This window comes from Candoia aspera, chromosome 3, assembly GCF_035149785.1.
Source record: "Candoia aspera isolate rCanAsp1 chromosome 3, rCanAsp1.hap2, whole genome shotgun sequence".
NCBI classification, from domain to species: Eukaryota; Metazoa; Chordata; class Lepidosauria; order Squamata; family Boidae; genus Candoia; species Candoia aspera.
The window spans coordinates 17,801,627-17,813,925 of NC_086155.1; the positions used below are offsets into that span (position 1 = coordinate 17,801,627).

The window sequence follows — 12,299 nt, forward strand, 5'->3', positions numbered from 1 at the left end:
CATTGCAACACCCCAAAAACCAGTGCTTGGGAATGGAATCTTTAAAACAAAAATCTTGAGCTTTCCACCTCCCTCCACGGGTCGTCTGAATTTATGGACCAGCCGAGGGCAGCCGGTAATTGCTCTGTGGCAGGGCAGATTAGCGAAGAGAGGCAACGTCTTGTCTGAAAGCACCAGGAAGCCGCCGAAAGAAAGGCGAGAACGGGATTTAACTTGGGAGGAAAGATGTGCACAGCGTGTCCCGGGAGAGCAATGTCCACAGTTGAACCAGTCGTCAAAGGCCACTCCAAATGCTCGGACAAGAGTCACACAGCCTCAAGAGCAGAGTGGCGGGAAGATATTGCGCTGAGGGAGAGAGAAACGCAGGCAAGAAGGAGGAGGGTCACCCTCCGCGAGGAATGGGGAAAGGCTAGAGGTGGCAGGCAAACCGCCCTCTCCCACTTCACACACCCTGCTCGGGGGGCTCTGGAGGAGGGGACACCGCGGGCGGCGGCGTGAGAGTCCACGTTACCTGCGCGACGCCGCCCAGCCCCCTGTCCGCCCGGTATTGGCAGGCAGCGGCGCGCTCTCCTCACAGCGCGGAGAGGCTGGGCCGGGCGAGGCGAAGCTGGCGAGAAACCGGACCTGCTTGGCGCTCCTCCCCGCCTGCGCCCAGCACGGCTGCCGCGGTCATGACCGATAACATCCCCCTGCAGCCGGTCAGGCAGAAGAAGCGGATGGACAACAAGCACCGCGGCGGGTAAGTTGGCGCCCGACCTCCTCCCTCCGGGGTTCTTGCCGGGCGGCGGCTGGGCCTCCCCTCGCCTTTTCCGCGCCCGGAGCGAGCTTCGGCGATGGCTGCGGGCGCGCCGCCCGGCTCTGGTTCCTGGCCCGTAACGGAGGGCAGCCTCGGCTCTTTCGCTCCCCCGCCCCACCCGGAGCTGCTACTTCTTGTTGCTGCTTTAGGGAAGAATGCTGCTGGTCTGTGCCGGCCCTGCCTTCGGCTCCAGAAACGGCTCCCGAGCCAGCCAAATTCCTCGGACAGCGATGGAGGGTATTTCCGTGGCAGGTTCCCTACACGCCGGCTGTACAGCGCCCTCCTTCTCCAGGCGCCTTCCCCCTTGCCCGAGCCCGGTTCCGCGGACCATTTCCCCACCTTTCTTTCCCCCCCGCCTGTTGTAAACACCCGTTTCGATGCCGCCTCGGTGACCAGGACGTTTCCCTCGCGTTGGGAAAAGCCGAGTCGGCTTAGGAGGAGAAATAGACCGGGGAGAGGGTTGTGGTGGACCCGGGCCGGAACGGGCGTGGGGGTGGGGGGAGAGGCTGGGGCAGCAGGAACTGACAGGTTGATTCTGACGCCATTTGTAGGTGGCACGCCCAGGCAGAGGCTGCCATTCCAGCCTCGAGAACCTGGATGAGGAAGGGAAGGGGGAGAACGAGACGGCTGTCGCCGGCAGGATCCTTCTCTAGAGCCAAGCTAGGAAGGGAAAAAAGGCAGGAGGCATCGCTTTCCAGATAGCGTTCATACAACCAGGCGAAAACAATAGGGACTTAGACCAAATACGAATTTAAGGGAATGGCTCCGCCCCCTTGAAACACGCAGAGCCTTCATTATTAGGCGACTGAGCATGTAAACTTTGGGCGGGTTCTCTTTAATCACTGGCATCAGTGCAGTGCACATTCTGGAATACTTCTGCCAGAGGTACCTGCATTTAGCTAAACTTGTTCCATCTTAGCAATTCAAATGCTTTTTTTCCTCCCAGAAATGACTTCCTTAATGGCTGATTTCTGAAAGGATTACTGTACAGCATTATGCTTGCCCATCAGGAAGGCCTGACTCTAGAGTTGTCTTCTGATCTGGGCTGCTGGATATTTTGTGGCTTTAAAATTCCTGTTGAAGCTGGAAATGAAATAGCATGTTCCTTTCCTAGTTGGTTTCTCTGTGTTTTTCCCCCTATTTCTTATAGCTTTGGGCTCCAAGAACAGTTTATACTTTCCAGGAGACACCTCTTTTGTTTCTGAAGATAATATGAACCGTTTTTTGTCAAGTGCATTTTATAATCCCGTATATGCAGCAGGAGGCAATTAGAGACATAGAGAGTGAAATGTAAAATAGAAGAATGTTGAATCTGTGCCTACAGATTCAGTCTATAAATGTTAGAACACCAGATTTCATATGCATAAAATTGTGTGTTCCATTCACATTAATTATTCTGCTTCTCATGGGGGAAGAAAGAGTATTTAAAGCCAACTAACCTCTTTCTACATGGAATTGTGGGTAGGGAAAAAGGTGAAAGGTCCGCTGTGCAAGGGGAGATGCCGCTTTCGCGACGTTTTCTTGGCAGACTATAGCAGGGTGGTTTGCCATTGCCTTCCCGAGTCGTCACATTCCCTAGCAATCTGGATACTCATTTTACCAACCTCTGAAGGATGGAAGGCTGAGTCGATCAGAGCTTCCACTGGGATCAAACTCAGGTCGTGGGGAGAGTTTTGGAATTAAAAGATATAAATCATTAGTAGTAAACTGGTGTGTTATATATGTCCAAATATATAGGTAATATATATTTGGTAAAGGTAAAGATTCCCATTTAGTTGTGTCTAATGACATATAAGGGGGTTGCTCATCTCCGTTTCCATGGCCAAAGAGCCAGTGTTGTCTAAGGACACTTCCACGTCATGTGGCCAGCATGACAATCATGGAAACACTGTTACCTTCCCACCGAAGCGGTACCTATTTATCTACTTGCATTTGCATGCTTTCGAATTGCTAGGTTGGCAAGAGCTGGGGCGAGTGCGGACGCTCACTCCACTGTGCGGCACTCTCGTCTCCAACCACCGAACTTGCAACCTTCTGGTCAACAAGCCTGGCATCTTAACCACTGGGCCACCATGCCCCCTTATATATAGGACTGTATTAAATATATAGGACTGTCTTAAATAAATGCACAACCTGCTTCCATTGTTTATAAGTTGAGAGGAAAGCTCTAAGCTGTTCAGTTTTGCATATAAAAGTTGCCAACTATATTCTGTGCTTCTGTTTTGCAAATATGTGCAAAAGGTAAGGTCTCTTTCAAGTCAAACTCAACTCCTGGTACTGGTGACTATATAATCCCAGTGTGTTTTTCTTGGCTGGCTTACAAAAGTAGTTTGGCATTGCCTTCTTCCAGAATGTTTAAACAAGGGAGAAATAAAAAGATGTGGCTGCTACATTTATGCTTCATTGTGCTCTGAAACACCTTTTTGAAATAAAGTTCAGAGCATTGTACAATCCTCGATATTAATGTTTTCCTGCTTTATTAGCTTTTGGACATGCACAAATGAGCTTTGGATATACCTAAACTTTCCTCTGCCCCACTTCAAATAGCCATTATTAACTGCACAGGAGGAAGGGATGGCCAATACAAGAGATATATAATTTAGTTTAAGGAATCAGTATGGGAGAAATGGTTACTCTCTCCATTCAGAAACTCAGGATCCATTTCATTCATACATACATGCAAATGTACATACATACCACAACTATTTTGATCTAAAAGAGGTAAGAAACATCTGGTTCTCAAGGTGTAGTTGGACTACAACTCTTCCTGCTCCAGTCCTCATGGCCATTGATGAGGAATGGTTTGAGCTGTATTATCAACATCTGGAGGACCACACATGCCTTGTATAAAATGGTTAGGAGCTCTGATTATAGATATTACTGACCATCAAGTTAAGCAAGGTAGCATTTCAGATAGCAAGTAATATGGAAGGAACAATACTTCCTTGGCTAATACTCCTGAGCTGCCATGAGCTTTTTACTTTATTGCAGTATTTCCCACCCTTTGCAACCACCTTTCTGTGATTTTCAATTCCCAGAATTCTTAGCAATGGCCATATTGGCTGGGGAATTTTGGGAACTGAAGTCCACACATTTGAAAGGGTAGGAAATACTGCTGTACTGGATATTGATTGATTATGTGCCATCAAGTCAGTTTTGACTCGTTGCAACCACATAGATATATATTCTTCATCATAATCTGTTTCTAACCTGGTCCTTCAGATCTTCCAATGGTGCACTCACTGTAACTGAGTCCATCCACTTTGTGCGCTGGCCATCCTCTTCTCTTCCACTTTCCCAGCATCCGAACCTTTTCTAGAGAGCTGGGTCTTTGCATAATGTGTCTACAATAGCATAATTTGAGCCTAGACGTTTGTGCCTTGACTGAGAACTCTGATTTGTTTGATGATCCATGTGTTTGTTTTCTTGGCTGACCATGGTATTCCAGCTCTACTAGATAACAAAGCTCTAGATGCCTTGTAGCCTCCCCTGTGTCACTATCTCCCCTCCCCATAGGAGCACCTTCTTCTCTCAGATGCTGTGGAGTGGCCAGTATTGAAACGAGATCAGCTGAAAGTCCATATGGCTACCTTAGATGAATTGGAGTCAGTGCCATCTTGTTGCCTTTGCTCCAGGATGCAAAGTTTCTTGTATTTTTCTCCAAAGGCTGAACTGTTGCAGGATTTTTCTCCAAAGGCATAAGCCATTGCAGCAGAACACACTGCATTTGCCTGAGTACCTAAAAGACTAAAGAGCATGCTGAAGTGCAGCAAACATACTACAGCTAAGAGCTGATCCTAAGGATGGGCATTTTGTTAGGGATATAATAATGTCAAGCATTAGAAGGTAAACATAGCTGAGCGAACTGAATTCCGTTCTGGTGGTTCATGAAAAGGTTGTGAAATGCGTAGGCCAATTAGCACTCCATTGCTGCAGTTCTTGTCTTTCTGAGGATTATACAATTTCCCCTGGAGTTTTCACTAACACTGTTGTGTATCTTGCCTTGTTAGTAATGCTTGCAGTAATTGTAGTGATGTAACTTAGCTCCAGAGCTCTTCTAGTTACAGGCTGGAGAGTCTGTTTGTTCCAGCTGGGTCACGGAAATGGTCTTTCCTATAATCATCAAGAGCTGTTGACAGCACAGAACTGTGTTGCCACATTAATGTTTTTTTTTTTCTTTTTTACCCTCAAACTGCCTACCTTCCTGGCCTCTGGGGATTTTTTTGTATTAGCTAGTTGGGTTTCAGAAGACCAGCTTAACTTTTCATTATTCCAGTTTAGTTCCAGTAATGATGAAAATATTTGATTGGTTAGCACCATTAGTTTGGTAACATTTTTGGTCAACTGAAAAAATATTAACAGAGCATCAAATTAGACAGCCATGCCACTCATTATTTCTAATGCTTAGTAAAAAGAATTTTTAAAGGTTACTCAAATTATGAAGGGCACATATCCCTTTAGAGGAGGCATCTCCACCTGTGTTTGAGGGATAGGAAAGTCGTCTTCTATGACAATGGCTGTAGCCTCCGTGACCCATAAATATATAATTCCAAATTCCCAGTTATGGCTTGATCATTCCTCCTCCGTGCCAAGTTCCACAAAGCAATCGCAAAAGCATTAGATCCAGTCTAAAATGTTGGCCTGAGTCATGATCTCCTAATGTATTTTATAGTATATTCATTTATAAATTGCTAACTCCTTGTCATTTGTAGAACTGAGAAAGACCCTGGAAAGCATATGATTTTCATTTTTGAAAAACTATCAGCAGTTATCAGATTGCTTATCAGATTGCTTTTCAAATTTTGATAGTCTTTTATCAGTTCAGGTTGATATGCTAATTGTCCTAATTGTCCACCATCTGGTAATCTTATTTTTTTATTATGTTAGTACATGAGATATAGACCTTGGAAGATGGGACTGAACCCTAACTAGTAATCCAACTCAAACTGCTGGTATTAACGTTTAAAGTCCTAAAGGGGTTGAGATCAGGTTACTTGAAGGATTATTTGCTGGCCAGAGTCCAAGATCATCTTTGGAGAGATTGAGGTGAGGCAGGTAGTTACTAAATGCAAGAACTTTTCAGGGATGAAACATGTTTTGTTAATTTTTAGACATAAGTCAATATCTTTTAATTTTTTTCAATGCTGTAGTTTTAATATAATCTGTAATATATATGTTTCGTGCTTGGGTGTTCTGATTTACATCCTTGGGAATGTCTTGATTATTTATTTTACTTTGCTTTTAATGATATGTTCATTTTGTATCTTTAAATATATTTTGTAGTTTTACTTGTTTCTTTTATACATACCATTCATTGTTTATCAATACCATACTTAATCTTAGCCAGAAGACTGAGAAGCAGTGCCATTCATTGTTTATCAATAGGCAATATGAAAAGGCTGTAAATAGCTATATAAGTTGGAATAGGAAGGCATTTCCCCTGGAAAATCAAGGCATAAAAATTTAAATACAACACATAATTTTCTCATACTGTAGACACACATATGCAAATTATATATTGTGCATTCCAGTCCTGGATCCACCTCCAGGGCACTACCACTGAACTCAGCAGGTTTGCTTCTGCATACAAATCTATAGGATAATGCTCTTAATTGATTTATCAACACATTAATTGACTAATTGCTACATGTGATTGATTAAAGCTACAATCTCTACACCCTCCTTGGGAATAAATAAGCTTGAGCTCAGTGGGACTCCCTAGAATAGATTTATATTGCAACGTTCCTCAATCTCAGGCTAATTTCAGATTAAAAGAAGTTTTTCTTTAAGTCAAGACCAACTCTTGGTGATTTTATGGACATGCCCATGTAGTATTGACAGCAATACCGAAATGGTTCACTCTTGCCTTCTGGGATATTTTTTCAGCTTCCTAGTTTGGCTTACAGCATAAGATAATTTTATATCCTAAGGAGCTTGCATTATACATGTATTTGAATGATGAGGAAGCAAGGAACTTAACACCAAGAACTGGAAAAAATAATAGAAAGATGTGCTACTATTCCCAAAAGGTCAGAGAAAAACATCAATTTCTTATTAAAACAAAAAACAGAGCAAAGCAGGGACATCTCCAAGAAAAGTAATCTTTGAAAGGAAAACTGCCTTCATTATCAAGATGTTCCTATAGTAATTGTTGTTTGTTGTTGTTTATTCATTTAGTCGCTTCCGACTCTTCGTGACTTCATGGACCAGCCCACGCCAGAGCTTCCGGTCGGTCGTCAACACCCCCAGCTCCCCCAGGGACGAGCCCGTCACCTCTAGAATATCATCCATCCACCTTGCCCTTGGTCGGCCCCTCTTCCTTTTGCCCTCCACTCTCCCTAGCATCAGCATCTTCTCCAGGGTGTCCTGTCTTCTCATTATGTGGCCAAAGTATTTCAGTTTTGCCTTTAATATCATTCCCTCAAGTGAGCAGTCTGGCTTTATTTCCTGGAGGATGGACTGGTTTGATCTTCTTGCAGTCCAAGGCACTCTCAGAATTTTCCTCCAACACCACAGTTCCAAAGCATCGATCTTCCTTCTCTCAGCCTTCCTTATGGTCCAGCTCTCGCAGCCACATGCTACTACGGGGAACACCATTGCTTTAACTATGCGGGCCTTTGTTGTCAGTGTGATGTCTCTGCTCTTAACTATTTTATCGAGATTTGTCATTGCTCTTCTCCCAAGGATTAAGTGTCTTCTGATTTCCTGACTGCAGTCAGCATCTGCAGTAATCTTTGCACCTAGAAATACAAAGTCTTTCACTGCTTCTACATTTTCTCCCTCTATTTGCCATTTATCAATCAAGCTGGTTGTCATAATCTTGGTTTTTTGAGGTTTAGCTGCAAGCCAGCTTTTGCACTTTCTTCTTTCATCATAAGGCTCCTCAGTTCCTCTTCGCTTTCAGCCATCAAAGTGGTATCATCTGCATATCTGAGATTGTTAATGTTTCTTCCAGCGATTTTAACTCCAGCCTTGGATTCCTCAAGCCCAGCATGTCGCATGATGTGTTCTGCATACAGGTTGAATAGGTAGGGTGAGAGTATAGAGCCCTGCCGTACTCCTTTCCCAATCTTAAACCAGTCTGTTGTTCCGTGGTCTGTTCTTACTGTTGCTACTTGGTCGTTATACAGATTCTTCAGGAGGCATACAAGATGACTTGGTATCCCCATACCACTAAGAACTTGTCACAATTTGTTATGGTCCACACAGTGAAAGGCTTTAGAATAGTCAATAGAACAGAAATAGATGTTTTTCTGAAACTCCCTGGCTTTTTCCATTATCCAGCGGATATTGGCAATTTGGTCCCTAGTTCCTCTGCCTTTTCTAAACCCAGCTTGTACATCTGGCAATTCTCGCTCCATGAATTGCTGAAGTCTACCTTGCAGGATCTTGAGCATTACCTTATATATACCTCCTATAGTAATATTTCCATTTATTCAGAGATTTTTCCAAACAATAATTTAGAATTTTCAAGAATGCTTAGAGAAATCTTTAGAATAACAATTCCATATCTCTCTTCGGTCTCTGATTTATTTACATAATGAAATGAACAGGAGTCTTAAGGGGGATCTTGCAGAGAACCTAAAGAAAGGCAATACCATCGGACTTCATATTCTTTTGTTTATATTCTTTATAGTCTTTTGTTCACCCAGAATAAGAGAAACTGGATCAGGATAGAATCTGCTGATTAGAATTTTCCATTTCTTAGAGGTATACATGTAAAAGTTACTAAGCCAAACAGGTGTGCCTCAGTATTGGTTGAATAAAATTAAGGATTATATGGGAATAAGGAATTGCATCTGCTTGTACATTTTTATGGCCAGTTGTATATATTTCCCTTTTCTTTGTAGTCTGCTAGAGTCCTTTGCTGTGTGCTTGGCTCCCAGCTATGATACATGAGGCTTTGTGCAGAAACTGTATTAAAAATCCCAGGTTTTCAATGAAGCTCAGTGGAAATCTTGAGCATCCTGGATGAAATCCATTTAGCACTTTTCAACCTGAAAGTTTGTAGCTTATTCTGGAGTAAATTTAATTTAATTTAGTGAGACTTCTAAGTAAACATGGCTTTAGGATGTGCTACTAGGTCCTATTTTTTTCTAGCGCCTAAGAATTAAACACATGTTCAATTTCTCACTGAAAAATTTACTTTAGCCAAAAGAAGTGCTACACTGATAGTGCATCTGAAAAGAGCTCCCTTTTGGGTGGTACTAGCCAGGGGGGATATGCTGATGGAGATGGTCTTGTCTGCCCTTTGAGGTAGGCCAGCTCAAGAAATGGACAACTCATGGATTCCGGGAATGCTACTTTATTATTGTAGTGTATAATAACAAAATCTTGAAAGCCTGCCAGATATTCTTTCTGGCCCCTTTTATATCAAAGAGACTCAGGCAGGGTTGTTTTGAGTTTCTTTCTCATGCCTTCTCCTATCCCAGCACTGAGATGTCTCTTATTTTGCCTTAACTGTTCCTGCCTATGTTCTTCATGTCTCCTCATTCCTTTACATAAGGTAGGATTATTTCTCATTCCCCACCAAGATGGTTGGGAATGGTAGCAGATTAACTTGGGCTGGGCCATGGCATGGAGATAGCACTGGCTGCCATGATGGAGGACCTGTTGAGGGGGCATAGTAAGAGTAATGCGTCCCTGCTGATGCTCCTAAACCTCTCAACAGTTTTTGATCCTATCAACTGTGGCACCTGTTAGGTGTTTCCTGGCAGGCTAGGCTGGAACAAATTAAACAGGCACAGAATACTCCAGGAAAGATGGATAAGGTAGTTTTATTATAGAAAGACTAAGAAGTCATGAAAAAAATTCCAGTGACTGCTGTTTATTAAATGCAAGCTGTATTTATATATCAGAGTTCAAATTTCTTATGTCACTCTCTCCCACTTACATAAAGGTCTAAATGTGATTCACTTTGGGGCAGGGATATAGTTTCTATCTATTCCTTATTTTAGTAATGGCCTGTTTAATATCATGATGTTTACATTTGACAATATGAAAACTATCTTTCACAGTATCCTCCTAGACCAACTTAGGGAGTTGGGGGCTTGATGCATGGTTCTGATCCTATATTGAGGGTTGGTTTTAGAAGGTAGTATTGGCAGAGTAATGCTTCATCCCACAACCACTGTATGGTGGGGTGATACAGGGTCCTATTCTGTCCCCCATGCTGAGTGAGGATATCAGGAACTGCAGGGGTGAATGCTATTGTAATGTGGCTGATACTCAGGTTTTCAACTTCTTCTTGGGAAGCTCTCACCTGGTTACTATTATATAAAATTGGTGATCTCCTGTTTAGATTTTTGTAATGCTTGTGTACATTAATGTACCATTATAGATTGCATGATATTGCATCCTTTAAAGGTTTCTGTGCATTTTGATTGGCACCTTGCTAAGGCTTTTAATGTGGTTAATAAAATAATATGGATTGTTCTGTGCACAGTATATGAGATGCTACTACTCAGGAAATGCTAATCTTAATTGATATAAAATTCACTTTGTCTAACATTTTAGCTTTGTTTTTATATTTTTAATGTTTTAAATAGTAATAGTAATAGAAATAGTAATAGTTTTAGGCATTTATTAACTGTTTTAGCTTTGTTGTATGCTGCCCAGAGTCACTTGTTTTGTGAGATGGGCGGCAATATAAATTTAACAAACAAAATACACATTTCAGTTTGCAGTTGATAACACTTTACTTTCTTTTGTTTCTGGCCTGAATGCACCTTTAATTGCACAAAAGTTGATATAATTTCAGCACCCTGTGTGCAAGATTGCATCTTTGTATTGAAAATATATGAGTATGGGAAAAAACCACTGTTAACTCTATAAAGGAAACTGGTAATTTTACTGGAAGTAAAGCAAACAATCCAATCTCTGTGAAACAAGTAGATTACATGAAGAGGTTGGGGGGGGGGGCAGATTGGGCAGATTTTGTATGCAACCCAAGAGGGTGCGTATTCTATAATAAGCTTCCTTATACCAGAGCCGGATATAACAGTCATTATATTTCATCAGAGCAATGATCAGCTCACTGAGGGACACATGCTATGTGCTTTACCCCTGTCCCTGTATTCCCTCAAAAAAAGCCATTATATTCCCTGATGATTGAGGGCTAAGAAAAGCTTCCTAACAGAAAGGTTCTTGCCTAGAAAGGTGATGGACTTACCTTTTTCGAATTTTTTGAACCAAGGATGGACAGACAACCGCGAAGGATATTTTAGCTTGGTTTTAGCTTTGAGCAAAGGGTTGAATTCAGTAGTCTAAACACCCTCTTTCCCCTCTAGAACTCTGTTTCCATAATGAGTAATTCGGCAATCATGCTTCCATATGCCGTTGAATTCAATCTATTTCAAACCTGTGCTACTTATGTACGTATACTGTATACTGATCACACTACTCCCTTTCGGGATACTGAATGTAAAAGAGGGATAGCTATAGTAAGCCAAAGAAACTAAAGGCATGGAATAAGAAAAAGAGAAGAAAATATAGCTAATGCCTTTCATTATAGCTCCCCATTCCGTGTAAACCATCCTTGTTTCACCCGTGTCCATACACTGATTCTGTCATGAGTAAGGATGGCGAGCAGGGGGCTCCCATCCAGACTGTCAAGCGCATGCGTAGCACTGAGGAATTAGGTAGCCATTCAAAGAGACACAGATCGGGACCGCCTTAACCCTTGGGGGCTATATGTCTGGGTTTTTCCCACGCTTCTTCAGTTTGTTAGGATTCTTGTTAAGTACTAGTAATAAATATTAGAGACCAGTTCATTGTCTCAGTGTGTTTCCTGGTAGTTAGGACATCAATCCTAACAAACTCATACTCCCATCGAAAGAGGGAGGAACAAGCAATTAAGGAGATACGTTTAGAAATGTCTTCAGAAAACCAAGAAATGCGGCTCGCCATCCTTACTCATGACAGATTCTATATATTAAAATTTTTTTCTTTAAATTTCTCACTTCTTTTTGAGAATTTCATCATCTCTGTACAACCACAACTTTCTTGATCTTCCCCTTCCTCTCCACCATTTCACTGTTCTTTCCTGTAAGTAGGTTGAGCCTCATTCTTTTTCTTTATTTGACCAAACCATCTTAATATATTTCTTTCATGGTGTTCACTCACTTCCGTATTCACATTCATTTAGCACCCATTCATTCTTGGGTGCTAAATCCTATCTCTTCTTTAATGACTTCTCAATTCTCACTTTTACTCAACTCTTAACGTTGTTCTGACATAGCCATCCCTCACTTCCATGTCACAAAGTGGGCTGAAGCATACTTTTATAAACAGCCATTTTCACTTCTTTCAACAAACATAATTACCTTGACGTATCATCTGTCTTTCTACCAGCATATGCATATCTTTAAATTTCTTCATCCATTTTCCATCTTAGTAAACATTCCATCAGTATACACATTTACCGACTTGCTATTTTTTTCACCCTCTTGGTATAACTTGGAGTCATTTCCTCCATTTTTCTTATTATACACAGTTGCACAGA

At 42.1% G+C, this 12,299-nt stretch overlaps 1 protein-coding gene across 1 annotated transcript in view; it reads left to right on the plus strand.

Annotated features, from left to right (window-relative positions):
* The first annotated feature begins 283 nt into the window (after window positions 1-283).
* Window positions 284-12,299, plus strand: part of ATP9A (ATPase phospholipid transporting 9A (putative)) — a 97,901-nt gene continuing 85,885 nt past the window's right edge. The window contains exon 1 of the mRNA XM_063297041.1: window positions 284-739. Within this exon, the coding sequence (XP_063153111.1) occupies window positions 672-739 (68 nt within the window). The 5' untranslated portion in view covers window positions 284-671. The remainder of the gene's footprint in view (window positions 740-12,299) is intronic.